At 39.8% G+C, this 17,752-nt stretch overlaps 1 protein-coding gene across 6 annotated transcripts; it reads left to right on the top strand.

Moving 5' to 3' along the window:
- Positions 1-277: 277 nt before the first annotated feature.
- Positions 278-17,618, top strand: exoc7 (exocyst complex component 7). 6 transcript variants are annotated; one of them, XM_066704422.1, is made up of 21 exons: positions 278-462; positions 954-1,019; positions 1,377-1,561; positions 1,805-1,910; positions 2,408-2,630; positions 3,398-3,565; positions 4,311-4,322; positions 5,893-5,985; positions 6,761-6,829; positions 7,948-8,093; positions 8,482-8,634; positions 9,018-9,116; positions 9,677-9,739; positions 10,021-10,087; positions 12,991-13,056; positions 13,312-13,432; positions 15,471-15,566; positions 15,829-15,892; positions 16,333-16,374; positions 16,842-16,975; positions 17,329-17,618. In XM_066704422.1, the coding sequence occupies exons 1-21, from the start codon at positions 403-405 to the stop codon at positions 17,429-17,431; spliced, it is 2,136 nt and encodes a 711-aa protein (XP_066560519.1). In that variant the 5' UTR covers positions 278-402; the 3' UTR covers positions 17,432-17,618. The 6 variants fall into 6 exon arrangements, with proteins under 6 accessions (XP_066560519.1, XP_066560520.1, XP_066560522.1 ...); XM_066704423.1 differs by lacking the exon at positions 4,311-4,322; XM_066704425.1 differs by lacking the exon at positions 6,761-6,829 and having other exon boundaries at positions 279-462.
- The last annotated feature ends 134 nt before the right edge of the window (positions 17,619-17,752 follow it).

Here is a 17,752-nt window from a genome sequence, read left to right as displayed (position 1 = left end):
TCCTTGCCCCATCTCCTGCGTGTGAACATAAACAGTACATCGAGGGGGGGATTGCACCGCTTTTTATTTTAGTGACGTTAAATAAACTAAATAACGAAAACAGGGCGTGTAACGTAACTGCATGTTGGTTACAGCGCTTTATTCTCACCAAAAATGGCGGGTTGAATTCTCTCGCAGCTGTATAGATAGGCGCGGGCGTCTATGGCAAAGGTTCGCGCATACATTTCCCATAATTCATGGCTTGTGGTGAGCGGAAGCGGAAGTAGCGCTTGTTTCGTGTTGACATATACAGGAACAAGACTAATAAGCCCTGTTAGCAGGAAGGGCGCAGATCATTTTGTTGGACTAGAGCTGAAAACATTAATAAACGGACAGTAAAGCACTTTCTGATCACTGTGCAGCATGATCCCGACGGAGGATGCATCCGCCAGGAAAAGGGAAATAGAGGAGAAACTGAAACAGGTCTGTCGCTTTTAAACGGTATCTTAAAAGAGCTGTTTCATGTATTATTATTGTGATGGGAGTGTTTTGGGGATGTCAAAGATTACTTCTCTGCTTAATTTAGTATGTGGGCTTAGGTTTCTTGGCTTAATTGTCTGTGTCGATGATGCATGGTCTATTATAGGGGAAGCTATCATCGCCACCACCCTATATTATTATTATTATTATTATTATTATTATTATTATTATTATTATTATTTATTACATTTTTATATTGCAAAGATCATTTCATTTTCTACTACGTGATTGTGAAAGTGTACCTCATTATCGGTATATATGAAACCAAACAACAACACAAAAAATAAGTCAACACACCCGTTTGATCTTCATGGTAGTTTGATGTTTAGCAGTATAGCCCCGAATACTAAGGGTTAACAAAATGAGCATCAGGAGTCCTTTCTGCAAATAAACATTTTTGAAACGTTTTTTTAATTTTTGTATTCTACTGACAGGAACAGGATACATTATCATTTATCCGTGATAACTTGGAGAAGAGTGATCAGTTGACCAAAGGCATGGTAAGAAAATTAATAGCTTTTTGCCCTGTCTGTTGCAACAGCTGTACTTCATTGAGAAATTATATTTTGGTGTCATATAGTGTGGTATTGCTTTTGATGTAAAATGCTGCATCAAGTTTTGTCAGTAACATAAAGGTTAACCTTGAAGCAGTATTAACATGTTATTATAGTTTGTATTCATGCTAGTTTTGTAATAATAATTAAAAAAAACCTAGTAAACAATCCAGCATTAATAGATCTGACACCTTTCCACAATTCAAGATATCTGAAGCAACCAAATCGTGACCGTTTCTTTCTAAGAAAAAAATATATATTGACATATATAGGCTATCATATTGTTATTTTCCCGTTGTCCAGGTGTCCATCTTGTCCTCGTTCGAGAGCCGCCTCATGCAGCTGGAGAACTCCATCATCCCTGTGCACAAGCAGACTGAGAATCTGCAGCGCCTGCAGGACAACGTGGACAAGACCCTCTCCTGCCTGGACCATGTGATCAGCTACTACCACGTAGCAAAAGACACGGACAAGATCATAAAGGAAGGGTAAGGCAAGGCATCCCGGGAGGTAGTGACCCTGGGCTGGATGAGCACACGATTATCAGTGCAGTCTACTGATTAGTGTTTCTGAGAAATATTTATTTTGAAATAGTTATGATAGTAAGTCTGTGGATTTTGGTATTGAATATTTTTTATATACAGCAACCTCAGCTAACTGTACAGGTAGCATTCTGTCATAAGTCCTACTCCGAATGTCCTCTTTTTAAAGATGGCCTGTCTGTGTTTCAGACCTGCAGGCAGACTCGAGGAGTATCTGGCTTGTATCGCCAAAATCCAGAAAGCAGTGGAATATTTTCAGGACAACAATCCTGACAGCCCAGAGCTCAACACGGTGGTGAGTCCCTCATGTCCTGGATTGTCTGAACCTTGTACTGTAAAAGTCCAGCTCATTAATGCCTTAATTTACACAGACCTAAGAGGAACCCTATCGGTGTTAAGACCTAATCTGTCTCAAAAACCTAGAAAGAAGAATTTATTCTGGGTCTATCACCAGATGTAGCCCTCAGGTAGACAACATATGGCCCACAGATCAGATACTGCGCTCCACCAGTCTCCATCTATCCTGTGAATGAACGAGTATATTATTATTAATAATAATAATAATAATAATATTATTATTATTATCTTAATTGAAATTTTTTATGCATTGGGCTCAGATGTCAATGTAAGAATAATATTTGTATATAACACACACACACTTATTACTATAACATAGTAGTATATCGTATATCGTATGTTGTGAGCTGTGGGGATGGGTGTGGCCCTTGTGTGGCGCATTGTCTGATGACGTTTCACGAGACCCCTAGCCCGTGTGCTCTTTCCTCACCGCAGAAAGCTCGGTTCGAGAAGGGCAAGGAGCTGCTGGAGGCTGAGTTTCGGAGCCTTCTGACCCGCTACAGCAAACCCGTGCCTCCCATCCTCATCCTCGACTTGATTGGTGGGGACGAGGAGCTGGACGTCCAGGAGGAGGTCACCCTTGAGCACCTGCCCGAGGCCGTGCTGCAGGACATCATCTGCATCTCCGGCTGGCTCGTAGAGTATGGCCGCAACCAGGGTAACTCCACAGCCTCCATGGACTGATCAAGTTGTTGTTGTAGTTGTTTTTTTAAGGCTATGCTAAACCCTGTTTTGATAAAAAATATATATTGTTGTATGATTGTGTTGTGAATCTGAAGTAAATGTTTGTTAAGTGAAGGGCAGGCTAGATGGGCTTGAAACATGGCAGGATTAACTGTGATCCAGGTTCAGAGGTGCAGGCAGGATGGATGATTGGATTTCTGAAAAGGGAGGGAAAGCTGAAAACAGGAGCGTTAGATAGCGAGTCGTCCTTAGAGACACCCCTCGTGGCAGGTTGTGGTCCAGACAGCCCTTTGAAGTGCTTCAGTAAGTGTGGTGCCGCTGGTGTATTGAGAATTGAACATCTATTGTGTTAAGATAGTTAGAATGACCTGTTAATATCTTCTGTTACTGCACATTACAATACGTTTCTGCCTTCTTGGTCAAATGAAATATTCTTTTGAAACAAACCAAACAAATGAAACAACCTTTTAATGTAATGTTTTAAATAGTAGTTTGATCATTTATTTGTATTGTTCCCATTATTTAACTCTTCTGTTATTAGACTACCTTTGGAAATAAACGTTATGGGCCATTTTATTCACAACAGGGTCATTGTGAGTCCTCCTACTGTCACATTAGGAGCTTTGGGGAGCTGCTGATGTCTGGAGTCTAAAAATGCCTGTGGAAGTGTTTGCTTACTTTGAAATCATTTGAAAAGTGTTTTTCTTTTTTGTCCTCTTTGGCCTCTTCTTGTACCTGCAGACTTCATGAACGTGTATTTCCAGATCAGGTCCAGCCAGCTGGACCGCTCCATAAAGGGGCTAAAGGAACATTTTCGCAAGAGCAGCTCCTCCTCTGGTGTGCTGTACTCTCCGGCGGTGCAGAACAAGCGCAAGGACACACCCACCAAGAAACCCCCCAAGAGACCAGGTCAGTCCTGGGACAGCCTTCCCAGCATTCCCGTCACAGCCAGGGCCCTCACTCGCTGCTCGTCTCGCATCACAGCCCACGCTTTGATATCCGATCTCGCTCTGTCATCTGCGGTGGTTCTCACTCAACCCACAAAATGTCGATCCTTTTCATGATTGTTTTTTTTAATCTGAATTGTGATTATTGTTATTATTATAACTATTACAATTTCCAAAACTGTGCTATTACATTTTTTTCAGAAGTAATCTCCCTCTATTAACAAAATATGTAAACATGAATGAACAGGTACAGGTAGTCCAAAAAGTACGTAAGACATACACAATTCCGTAATATGCCAAGAACTACTTTGACTTGAATTGATCATTAGTATTTAGCAATACACCGATTTGTCTTAGATTTAGATATTGTTAGGGGTTTTCTTTGGTATTGTTATGCTCTTTCCTCTTGGATCCTTGGTGGAGTCACTCTCTGGATACATAAGAGGCTCTATAATACTATAATTAATGTGTGTGAGAAAAAAATAATAACAAAAAAACTATTCATTTCCATTTCCCTTTTCAGTCAGTGGAGGTACACTGAATATTCTTGCCAGCATCTCGTCCAATATTTCTTTTGAGGGGCAGTAGAATTCCCTCTGCCTGATATTTACTCTTATCCTACTTCTTTTCTCTATTTCTGTACATTTTTCCTTTTAGAATTCTAATTAATTATTTTTTCCCCATCTTTCTTTTTGGGTGAATGACAGTCTACATCCCAGGTAACAAAAAGCTTTAGTGTGCTGTGCTCTCATGGCTTGCTTATGTTTAACTGAGCACTGCATTCACTGCTAAAATAAAACAGCCATATAATATAAACAATATAAAAGGTTCAGATTCACAATATCGGATTGTTTTTTTCTGAAGAAAATTGGAACAGGTATAAGAACTTGTTAGATAAGTAATTAACCCTGTATCCCAATTAGATATTTATAACCATTATTTTAAGTTGATTCAAAACAAAATTAAACTGTATAAGCATAAGTATGCATTTTCATAGGCAGGGTACTGTAGTATATATTATTTAAAAAACAAAAAAATCTAAATTATTTAATTAATTAAATTTCCAAGCCACAAATTTATCCTTAAAATAACACACCTAAGCATTTGTATTTGCATAAAGTCCATATCAGAGCTTTACTCACAGAGTGTAGTGTCATGTTTCAATGATTCAACATTTTCTTAGGATTTGCGAACAGAACTAAAGCTTTATTCATAAGTTTTTGTTTTGCTCTTGGTAGTTTTGCGTGTTCCTCTTTCAATGGAAGATGGGATGGGAAAAGTGAACAAAAGGCTCATTGTATTCCTTCAATGCGACATAAAATTTGTACAGTCACTGGCAGATCAAAACTGCAAAAAACTGTTCACTTTCTCAATCTAGATATATATATAGTCAGTTACATTTAGCAGTCTTGTCATTTTCTTTATGGATTTACTGTTTGTTTTGTGCTTTTAGTTTAGTTTTTATAGTCCTGTCCTGAAAGTGAAATACAGTATTTTATTAATTCATTAACCTTTTTGTGTACTATGGCAAAGCATTAGAATAAGTAATTGCATTTTATATTCAGAAATGTCCAGTGTTTTCTTTATCATTTATATTTCTATAAGGTAACAAAATGCACACTTCTGTCGATTTACAAAATAGTAGATTATACAGAATATTTTTCTGCTTCAATTAAGTAGAAAAAAGTGGATTTAAATGGGTTCTTTTTGGAACATTTGAACATGTATAAGTTGTGATTTAAAATACCGATAGTTTTTACTAACAATCTAACCCAGTCAATTTGTTGTACCATGTGCTTACTAACATACTAATGTATGTGTCAATGCTTAAGAGTGTTTTGCACAAGCATGCTTGATGATATGCATTCTGGATGACAAACAAAATAATATAACATTATGATAAGCTTAGAGTTTTAACTTCTGTAGCGATACAGTAGTTACAGTAGAAAATGCTTTAAGGAGGACTAGGCAGCTCAGTAATTGAATATGTTCCATTTTGTAACTGTTGCTTGTGTATTAATGATTAACATGATATGTTCTGTTTAATTTGCTTGAAAGTTGTTCCCTTAAGCATCTGAATTGTCTGTCATGCTGCTGCAGCGGCCCGTAGCGCTCTCCCTCTGTGTGTGGGTGTTGGTGGAGGGGTTGTGGCAGTGCTTTTATCACTCACTTCCTAGATTTCGTTTATCTCCTCTCTCTCTCCCTCTCCCCTGCCTTGTGCTATCCATCTCTCTGTCTTCCCCTGCCGCCCCTCGGTGTCCCTTTCTCCTTTCTTCTCGGTGGGAACAGGCACAATCCGTAAGGCTCAGAACCTTCTGAAACAGTACTCTCAGCATGGGCTGGATGGGAAAAAAGGGGGCACTAACCTCACTCCTTTGGAAGGTAATGCATTCTTGACTGTCTGTGCCGAGTGCTTTTCCAAGCCCTCTGATGTCTCCCTCCCTCTCTCTCTCTCACTCTCACTCTCTCTCTCACTCTCACTCTCACTCTCACTCTCACGGGAGGCTCGTTGTCTTGCTTCCACGACAACCAAGGTTGACAGGGATTCACTGTAGTCTCATAGGAGCCTTGAAAGATAGGAGATAACCATCTATTGGCCATGGTTTTGATTCAAATATTGAAGAAGAGCAGCATCTGAGCCTTTTTCCAAAGCAGAGCTGCCTTTAAGAAAAGAAAAGAAGTCTCTAGGACCTGGATATAAAATCATATATAGTGTGTAGTTCACAAAAGGGAGTAGAAACTGGGAAAAAACTAAAAGCTCCTGTGACAACTGCCTTCTATCCAGATATCAAGAGTGCGTCCCTGTCACCGGTCACACATTCACACACGCGGTTGCGTACCCTAAATTTGCAGCAACCGGACACGGTCAGTAACGGTCACTTCATTCTGGCCTAGGTCTGCATACCATGGACATTGGAAAAACAACACACTATGCCCACATTATACAGAGTTACGCCCATCCCAACAACACGACAAATCCCAAAGTAAATCACCGCAGCCTCCAGCTCGGCGCCTGGGCGCAAAGGTCTCCTCTGCTTTCCCCGCTGGGTGTTGGTGGTCAGTGTGTGTCTGTAGGCAGTGTCAGGTCCACCCCTGTGTCTCGGCAGTAGCCCCAGGATAACTCCACTGTGTCTCCACTACTCTGGCACCCTGCTAGGTCATGATTACGACCTGAGGGTCAAACACCTCTCTGATGCCCTGAGTGAGAAGCACGGGGCTGTTGTGGGTGAGTATGGTGCAGTTAGAGCCAGGTGTGGTTGTATAGAGCTTTTTAAGGGATTGGGACACCTGAGCAGTAATTGGGGCTCTCCTGGTTTCAAGCAGAGAACAGAATTATAATATAATAATTTCATTCATCTATAGAATTTTGAATATGTGATTCCAGCAAAGCGAAGTGTTCATTAGCCAAAGCCCACTCTATAAATTCATATACTTCAGTAACCTATCACTCAATCAACCACTCAATTTTTATTTGTATAGCGCGCTACGCAGGATAGCCTCAGAGTGCTGTACAGTTTGATAAATGGACATTAAAGAAATAAACCATACACAAATTATAAAATAAACTAAAATAAACCATTAGGTACAGAGTAAAACAAAAACTCCTATGGTGTTCACCTATACTCTGTTAGAACTGAGTTGTTGTTTTTCTCCATTACTTATTTATATAGGGGGTACGGGCAAGGCATTGTATAATACAAGGTAATAAAATCATATATATAATATGTTGTTTATAAATAGTTTTTCTAACCACTGTTGTACACCGAGAACTAGGTAAAATAGCCAATATGTATGTAAACTGTACAACATGCAAAGGTTAATTGATAGTTATATGCTCCTTCTTTACATTTGATCACTACCAGTAAATTGTAATTAAATCCCCTTTTGGCCATTTTTCTCCTCATTTATTCCAAATGTAATGTCTTTCTAAGGTATCCTTCTACACTTGAAATACTGCAGCTGTTAATTAAAGCATTCTATTAAGCTGTGGTTAATCTTCTTAATTTCATTAAAATGCAGTGTTCTCTGTGAGGTCAAGTGAGGTGGCAGATCTAACAAGATGATTCGGGGTGAAAATTGCTTCAATCAATCTTGAAAGCGGGAGTGTATCCCTTCTTAATTGTTGTTTCAAGACGTATACAGATTACTATATATCTTAGCTGCTTCATCAAGACTATTATACTGCTGTGAAATGGCAGCCTCCCGATTTATGGGGCATGTTTTGGTTTTCCTCTCGGGAACCATCCTTTTGTGTCACTGTTAATGTTCTTACCGTTGTGCAGATGTGGTGGTCTCCCTGTCTGAGCCGTTTTTTTTTTTGTTTTTGTTTTTTTTGGCCAACAGGCAAAGATGACGTCCTGGACATTGAGATCGATTCCTATATCCACTGCATCAGTGCCTTTGTGAAGCTGGCCCAGAGCGAGTACCAGCTGCTCACCGACATCATCCCTGAACACCACCAGAAGAAGACCTTTGACTCCCTCATCCAGGTCCCGTCCCCCTCGCCCGGTCGCGTGTGAAGTCGCAGTGTTAGATGTGCAATTGTGACGTGGATGGGATTCATAAACCTGCCTGAACGATGCTCGCGTCACACTTCACTTTAGATATAAAAAAAAGTGTTGTCCCCATTTAGTCAGCATTGTAGTTTTCATATTAGGGATGAGAAAGCTATATACAAAAAGACCTGTTGCGTTATTGTTAAAATGTTTGTAAGGGTGATTTGCAGTTCTCGAACTATGTTTTATCAACACAGGAATGATATCTGATATTACTAGAAGTTAATCTGAGGGTGTTGGGTGTTGCTATGCTTCTGTCTGTAAAATGAGCTATAAAAATGATTCAGATTGATTCATTGGCATGGTCAATGTTGTGCGACAGGAGGCTCTGGACAATCTGATGCTGGAAGGAGACAATATAGTGTCTGCGGCGCGGAGGGCCATCATGCGGCACGACTATTCCGCCGTGCTCACAATCTTCCCCATCCTGCGGCATCTGAAGCAGACCAAGCCCGAGTTCGACCAGGTCCTCCAGGTACAGTGCAAAAGGCTGTGTCTGTGCATTAGTGGATACAAGGCTGTGGGTCTCTCAACAACAATAACGTAGTCTAAAATCAGGTATCCTTCCAGAGTTCTTAAGTTATTTTCCATCAGTTTGTAATTCAGGTGTTGTAAATGACAATTATGTGTTTCTTCTTTGGTGCTCTGAACAAGAACAACCCCCACATTCCCCCAAAGTAAATAATTTTCGGTTTAGCAAAGGGTTTTCTCATAGAAGAAGAACAAAAAAAAAAACTTGAACTCCAGCTGCTCCTAATTTAACTCTCTCCCATCCTGCTGGAGTCTGCTGGAGGAAAATGAACAGCAAGAGATCATGTCAAGGTTTCTGCAGCCCTTTACCCTTGTGGCTCATTTCAGGGGACGGCCGCCAGTACGAAGAACAAGCTGCCCACTCTCATCACCTCCATGGAGACCATTGGCGCCAAAGCACTGGAGGAATTTGCAGACAGCATTAAGGTATGAGTTGAATTTCAGCAACTCGCATCCCATCATTCAACAATCTCTGGGGAAAAGGGTGTAATCTAAGAAAACCTAAGAGAGAGTTTTACACAGGGATGCCATTTTATTACAGTTCATCCTACTGATTCAAGTCTGATTTTCATTGAGCATGAACCGCTTCATTGAGAACTCTTAAGAAGTTGCTTAATTACTTGTAGGTTATGAGGAATTTTTCTCCAAGAGGGTGCATTTAAAAGATTTGCATGATTCAGAAAAAAATGACCGCTCATCCAGAATATAACTATAATACTTGGCAGCGTTGCATATTTAGTACCTCATTGCATAGTCTCCCTTCCGCTCTTTGTTCATGTTGGGGTGGATGTATCGACTTGCCGTTTCATTGTGGAATATATGAATAAACTCGGTCAGATACTTCAGAGTATTTGGAGGAAGTAATCCATACTTTTAACCCTCTCTGGGTGTAGCTGCCAGAAGGGTCCTTGGATAATCTGGTTGAGTGTATTAATTCTGTCTATTGCCAAGCACGGTTTAAAATGCCTTTGATTTTCCCAAAACAGAATGATCCAGACAAGGAGTATAACATGCCCAAGGATGGGACTGTCCATGAGTTGACGAGCAATGTAAGCCCTCATTCCCCACCACATGCTGGAGTGATAATGAGATGATAAAACATGCAATTTCTGTTTATTGCCCTCTTCTCTCTTACCTTAAACACCATTTGACATTGATCTGGGGGCTGGTGCTGACTAAAAGATTCCAATAGGGTATAAAAAATCAAATCCTGTGGTTTAAAAGCTACGTTTCACTTCAAACTATTTTGTTGTTATGCTCAAAATGAGCATGGTCACCTAACCCAGTAACCTGCTGGTGCACTGACAGAGCTGAATGTCTTGTGTTGCAGGCTATCTTGTTTCTTCAGCAGCTGCTAGATTTCCAGGAGACGGCCGGTGCCATGCTGGCCTCTCAAGGTTGGTGACATTTGTATCTCATTCCCACAGTGCATCATCCAGTAAGAACATTTACACTATAAACTTTGCCATAAGGGAGTGGTGGATACTGGCTATTCACATTCAGTGATTTGTCTTCTTTTAAGTAATCTGGTAAATGTATACCTTGTCTATGATTAAGCAACAGGTAAATGTATTAGTCAATGAAAAGTCCCTCACCTGTGTCCATCCACCTGTCCCCTGGTCTTCCCCTCCTCTGACTGCCCTGACTCTCCCAGCTTCCTGCTCCTCCCATCCGTCTCGTTTCCACTGCCTCTTCACACACACCTCTTTAGCCCTTTGAAGCTCTGTGTTAGTATTGGAAAGGCTACGATACCCTATGAAATGTCCATGAAATCCGATTGCATGCAATCTGAATGCAACCCACAATTTCCTAGAAATGTAATTGTATTTTCACAGTGAAATCAGACAATATCTGATTTCATGCGATTTTAAGCAATAGAGCAGAGTCCTATTTTCATGAAATCGTATGAAAGCACCCTGGGCAAGTATCCAGTCAGAGAGCAATAACAACATCTATGACATCACAGGGAACCTTGAACAGCAGGTAGGAAGTTGGACAGTAGAGGGGAGCTGGAGACGTGCCAGTTTTCCCGCTGGTTACAGCTACACACACAACTGTAGTAAATTGTCAAAAGCCATTCATGAAATATTAGATAAACATTATAAATATTTTCCTTTCAGTCTGGTATTTCTTACCCCCCATTCCGTTTTCCTCAAATCATAAGTCGTGTATCTTATATATACATGGGGGTTGCTATTTTCACAAATCTTCTAGCGTTTTGATGTTATTGTATGTATTTTAAATATTTTCCTAGCAATTACACGAAAAGAGTTATACATTTGTATTTATACTGGTAAGTTAGCCTTGTTAGTCTTTGTTTACGTCCTGCAACTGAACCCTCTGCTTTTTTTTAAGGTGGCAAAAGCAAAATTATCGATATCTCTGTTTTGAACACAGTAGCTAATAATACAAACCATACGTTTAATTACAATAACATTATATATATATATATATATATATATATATATATATATATATATAAGAAAATTAATTTAATAAATTTATTAATTTATTAATACATACATTTAGTGAGTGTGAGTTATTCAATAAAATGAACCGTAAATAATATAAAAGTCTGGTCTAAATAACTAATAAGTGTGAGTGCGGCTACAAAATTTAATTTTCTTTTATATATTTTTGCCGTATTTGGGCCAGCACCTCATAGAAGTGAAGACACTGTAGTGCACGGATGTTCTTAAGTTACATATATATATATAAGTATGAGTGCTCTATTACATTAATACAACCATAACAACGATGAATCATGGTAAAATAAATATATTTATTAGAAGCAAAATTAAATTTAATGCATTCGGATTTTATGGATATTTTATAGTGTATCGTGGCCTTTAAGATGTCCGTTAACCAGTGCAGTTACTAACCGTAGATCACTTACTTCTGTCCTGATCACATCTACTTCCCGTACTGAAGCTCTGTTTACTGATGACTAATTCTGCAGACTGATGCTTGTTTGCTGCATTTCTGGTGGTTTTACAGCTTTTGGGGGGAAATTATAAATCCGAGGAAGTTGTTGAGGTTCTCAATCCTGGCCCTGGGAACCCCCTGCCCAGCCAAACAAGCTCTTGATTACTTAATTGAATGCTCAATTTTTTTTAAATTGAAAAAATGTGCTTCATTTGACTTTTAAAATGGTGTAGCTTATAAAAAAAAGTTGGAGATTTCACGTTCCATCTACAGTTTTCATACTTAACATGAAACCTACAACTGTTTAAAATAATTTAAGATCTCAGATTAGGCAAATTATTAGTTAGCTCAGTTGGAACAAACAGCAGGGCTGGGAGTCCGCAGGGCCAGGATTGAGAACCACTGTGTTACCTCTTTCTTGCTTTTTTGTTTTCCAAATTGATGGGATTGTCAGAAACCATTATTTTTTTAGGAATTTAAAATCTGGATTCGTAGTACTTCTTCTCAAAAGCTGCAACTCCACGTTATTCATGGTTAAAAGTGAACTCTTGAACTGCAGTGCTCAAAGGGTTAACCCTGCTGTATCTCTCACCCTGCTCTCTGGCTCTGTTGGGTTTGCTAACTCTGTACTAATGAAAATCTCTAACCTGTGGCACTTTGCCTCTCTTTCTCTCTCTTGCCTCTGCCTGTACCTTGTAGTCCTTGGGGACACTTACAATATACCTTTAGACCCCCGAGGTAAGCACAGAACACAGCGGTTGGACGACTCTTTCACTGTGACTATTTTCACTAGAGGACACGAGGGAGAAACGCTAACCAAAAAAAGACCTAGCCATAGCCAGCCGGTTCCCTTGACATCTTCAACAATCTATTCTACAAGCAAAGATTATGCAGTGTAAAGCTGTCCCCATACACGCGCGCACACACACACACACACACACGTCACCAGTTCAGGCAGACTGACATTGTTGTTTTGTGTGCACATGACAAGTTATAAACAGCTTAATTTATAGATCTCTCAACTGAATTCTCATTTAATCTCATTTATTTTATACAAATATAATGTTTTCTGTCTTTACAGTTAAGATAAGAAGAGGCCTTTGCAGCTTTAAAGTGATTACAGTTTACCTCAGAGCCATGGTATTAATAAGACAGGTCCCCAGAGTCAATTCTGTTAATTTAATTTTTACCAAAGGTCAGATGGATTTATTAGGACAATTAAAGAAAGAAAAGTACAATGTTGCACTTGGGATTATAACTGTAATAACTAGGTAATAGTCAGAGAGGGAGGTGATAATAGTAATAATAAAACCAAATCTGTGGCAGATCGTTTTTAGGTATTTCTGCTTATTTAATTGTGTATTTCCACTTTCAGAAACCAGTTCATCTGCCAGCAGTTACAGCTCAGAGTTCAGCCGGAGACTCCTCAGTACCTACATCTGTGAGTGTCCGTATGGGATGTGTGGGCCGGGTTATCCAAGCCTTTGTAAATGTTTTGCATGTAAAGAGTAATCCAATATTGAACAATATAGTACCGTTTTTGAAAACTGTAAACAAATAAAATAAACTAGAAAACTATATTTGACCTTGCAGTACGTGGATGAAACAAACATACCAATTATATCTTCTGCCGTATGATGCACAGAGAAACCTCCCAAGGCACATATGGATGAGTGTGAATTATTTCCCTTTCCAGGTAAAGTGCTGGGAAATCTGCAGCTGAACCTCCTGAGCAAATCTAAAGTGTATGAAGACTCGGCTCTCAGTGCCATCTTCCTGCACAACAACTACAACTACATCCTGAAGTCACTGGAGAAGTAGGTGCCCTGAAACCAGCGCTATGTTCACAGAATATTAAACCTCCACTGGCCACTTTCCCCATATTATTTTATCCTACCTGTCTTTAAAATGGTCTGAGCTGCGGTCCAGATAAATATACAAGTGGCCTGTAGCTTTGTAAAATACACAAACTGCTTTTACCTATATACACTACTGTTCAAAAGTTTGGGGTCACATAGAAATTTTATTTTTTCCATGAAAACATACATGAAATGAGTTTGAATAGGAAATATAGCAAAATGAATAGGAAATATAGTAATTGACAATGTTAGAAATAATGATTTTTAATTGAAATTAATAATTATGTCCTTCAAACGTTGCTTTCATCAAAGAATCCTCCATTTGTAGCAATTACAGCCTTGCAGACCTTTGGCATTCTAGTTGTCAGTTTGTTGAGGTAATCTGAAGAGATTTCACCTCATGCTTCCTGAAGCACCTCCCACAAGTTGGATTGGCTTGATGGGCACTTCTTACATACCATACGGTCAAGCTGCTCCCACAACAGCTCAGTAGGGTTGAGTTCTGGTGACTGTACTGGCCACTACATTATAGACAGAATACCAGCTGACTGCTTCTTTCCTGAATAGTTCTTGCATAGTTTGGAGCTGTGCTTTGGGTCATTGTCCTGTTGTAGGAGGAAATTGGCTCCAATCAAGCGCCGTCCACAGGGTATGGCATGGCGTGATAGCCTTCCTTCTTCAAGATCCCTTTTACCCTGTACAAATCTCCCACCTTACCACCACCAAAGCACCCCCAGATCATCACATTGTCTCCACCATGCTTGACAGATGGCGTCAAGCACTCCTCCAGCATCTTTTCATTTGGTCTGCGTCTCACGAATGTTCTCCTTTGTGATCCGAACACCTCAAACTTAGATTTGTCTGTCCATAACACTTTTCTACAATCTTTCTCTGTCCACTGTATGTGTTCTTTTGACCATCTTAATCTTTTATTTTTCTTGGCCAGTCTTTTTCTTTGCAACTCTGCCTAGAAGGCCAGCATCCCGGAGTCGTCTCTTCACTGTTGACGTTGAGTCTGGTGTTTTGCAGATACTATTTAATGAAGCTGCCAATTGAGGACCTGTGAGGCATCGGTTCTCAAACTAGACACTCTAATGTATTTGTCCTCTTGCTCAGTTGTGCACCGGGGCCTCCCACTCCTCTTTCTATTCTGGTTAGAGCCAGATTGTGCTGTTCTGTGAAGGGAGTAGTACACAGTGTTGTACGAGATCTTTCTTGCATGGAATAGCCTTCATTTCTCAGAACAAGAATAGACTGACGAGTTTCAGAAGAAAGTTATTTGTTTCTGGCCATTTTGAGCCTGTAATCGAACCCACAATTGCTGATGCTCCAGATACTCAACTAGTCTAAAGAAGGCCAGTTTTATTGCTTCTTTAATCAGCACAACAGTTTTAAGTTGTGCTAACATCATTGCAAAAGGGTTTTCTAATGATCAATTAGCCTTTTAAAATGATAAACTTTGACTGGCAAACAATGTGCCATTGGAACACAGGACTGATGGTTGCTGATAATGGGCCTCTGTGTGCCTATGTAGATATTCCATTACAAATCAGCCGTTTCCAGCTACAATAGTCATTTGCAACATTAACAATGTCTACACTGTATTTCTCATCAATTTGATGTTATTTTAACATTTAAAAATTTGCTTTTCTTTTGAAAACAAGGACATTTCTAAGTGACCCCAAACTTTTGAACGGTAGTGTATATATAAAAATTGATCAGATTTGTACAGCTCTTTATATACATTTGCCAGTGAAAGCCGTCTGCTCTCGCATAGTGAAAAAAAAACCTTCACAAATGTAATTGGATGGTTTTTGCATATCCTTAATCAGCAGCACTTTGCCGTTCTCCGATCTGTAATGGCAGCAGATTGTCAATGCACAGTCAGCACCTCAGTGGGATAAACCTATATCCTGCAATGTGCATCAAAACATATCCATCCCCTGCTCTTTTCCCTGGTTCTCCGATACTAACTCTCTGGCTGCATCCTGTGCAGGTCCGAGCTGATCCAGCTGGTGGCAGTGACGCACAAGAAGGCCGAGACCTCCTACAGAGAGCTGATCGAGCAGCAGATTCAGACTTACCAGCGAAGGTGGGCATCTTGGCCAACGGCACCACAAGAGCCGGGCTGGCGTGGCTGAAAAGAGCAGCACGTGGACTTCTGTCACAATATATCAGTCTTGTTCTAGTCTTCTGTTTAAGACAATTTGCTGTGTTGTAGGCAGACTACCAGATGTAAGAGTTAAAAATGTATGACGGAAAGGAAGAATGCCCAGGAAACATCCTAAATCCTACATAAATTAGAGTGGAAACCATGTCTAATAATAAAAATAAACTATTTCCTTTTGTTCCAGCTGGTTCAAGGTCACAGAGTACCTGACTGACAGGAATATGCCAGCTTTCCAGCCCGGCACCAAGGCAAGAACATTTCCTCTTGTGTAAATTAACACAAAAAAATAGATTCCTCCTCCTTTATTTTCATAAAGACACATCTATTAATTAATTTACTTATTTTCTTATTTATTTACTTGCAACAGTCCTCACTGGCCTTATCACAGTATCTTTCCATGCTTCCGTATTTGTTATAAAGGACTCTGATGCTGCAGGTTGCCTCGACATTGCGTGTTCCACTCTCCAGTGTTCCATGAATTCACACAGGCTGAAAGCTGTTCATATGCTACCAATGTTAGACACCAGGGGGGGGTGCAGTTGTTGTTCCTAGAACCCTCTGAACACTTCAGAAGCCCTCTGCTGTAACTCAAACCACATTCGCTCACCTAAAATCACAAAGTTGATTTATGTTGCTACTCCAGACTCAATGTTATGGTTTGCATTCAATGTTTTTTTTCCTGTTCTAGCTGAAAGATAAGGAACGTCAGATGATTAAAGACAAATTTAAGGTAAGACAAGCCAGCCATTATATTGTTTTGTAAGAGGTTTGCATTAACTTGAATGGTATACGACTATATAGAGTTAATCTCTCCTTATCTGGTTGGGACGGCGTTTATCAAAGCTAGGCTGATTTTGGATTTCTGTGTATTGAGCGATATGTTGGCTACACAATTAGGGGTCAGAGAATTACTCATGTACAGTTTGTGGAAATGGATGTAAGTCTCCCACAGTAACACATTTTAATGCAACACACATTACAATTACACATTGAAAATATACTGTATAATATATAATGTACTTTGCATGTCAACCACTCTTATAATTAAAACAAAAAACGTTTTCACGTAGAACATACAACTTTTTTCACACATCCATGATTAATCGTGTGGACAATCACTCCTAGAGTATCTTCTCACTGAGCCACTGGGACCTCAGGATGCCTGTTCCTGTTTATTGATGTTGTTTCTATTGCCAGGGCTTTAACGATGGCCTTGAGGAGCTGTGTAAAATCCAAAAGGTCTGGGCTATCCCTGACAAGGATCAGCGCGATGCTATCCGGCAGGCCCAGAAGAGGATGGTGTCCGAAGCCTACAGAGCTTTCTTGCAAAGGTAACGCTGTTTGTCACCTCCAGACAGGAGTCAGATCAAAGGACGTCAATTGGAATATTTTTGTTGGCATTTTATGCTAATCTTCCACTATCAGACACATAACATTTATTTAACTTATCAGCTCTCGCACAATGCCTACTTCAGCCCTCTCTTTTCATAGTCTTTTTCCTCATTGTATCAAGATGGCATGTGACCAAGACCCTTGAAATGAAATTAAATGAATGTGGATATATTTAATTCCAGACCAAAGCCTATTATTAATTATGGAGTGTGCCATTTAACTACAGGGAAAAAAAGGGATTGTGTCCATATTGTGACCATATTTTTTGTTTTGTTTTTTATTTTCCACACAGGTATGCTAACATCCAATTCACCAAGAACCCAGAGAAATACCACAAATACAGACCCGAACATGTGGAGGAGATGATCGAGAGGCTGTTTGATACATCGGCGTGAATAACTGCCCAATCGGTGATGTTCTTCAGCTACTCAGGGCTGTGCCCCTCCTGCAAGACACACTAATGCCTTCTGGGCACCTGCCGCCAAGCTCTCTGTTTGTAAAATGTATTTATATGTCGTTCCTCTCATTTTGAGATGTTTATGAAAGAATTGATTAAATCAAATAAATGTCAATTAAAACTCATGATTGTCTCATTCTACTTCTACTGTGTAAATAGTCCATACATTGTAGACTTTGCAGAGTTAGTGTAAGTTGTTTGCATTCAAAATGAAAGTACACAACAATGACATCCCTTGATTATAGTTCAAGTGCTGGGT

This window comes from Amia ocellicauda, chromosome 5 (assembly GCF_036373705.1).
Source record: "Amia ocellicauda isolate fAmiCal2 chromosome 5, fAmiCal2.hap1, whole genome shotgun sequence".
Taxonomy (NCBI): Eukaryota; Metazoa; Chordata; class Actinopteri; order Amiiformes; family Amiidae; genus Amia; species Amia ocellicauda.
The sequence above is the reverse complement of the archived record's forward strand: the minus strand, read 5'-3'. Positions and strand labels throughout refer to the sequence as shown.

What these genes read in the sequence shown, in the direction of transcription:
- exoc7 (XM_066704422.1), top strand. Translation starts at nt 403, where the DNA reads ATGATCCCGACGGAGGATGCATCCGCCAGGAAAAGGGAAATAGAGGAG. An exon ending in ATTCAGACTTACCAGCGAAG is followed by an intron (nt 15,567 to 15,828) that starts GTGGGCATCTTG and finishes CTTTTGTTCCAG; the next exon opens with CTGGTTCAAGGTCACAGAGT. An exon ending in TGATTAAAGACAAATTTAAG is followed by an intron (nt 16,375 to 16,841) that starts GTAAGACAAGCC and finishes TTCTATTGCCAG; the next exon opens with GGCTTTAACGATGGCCTTGA.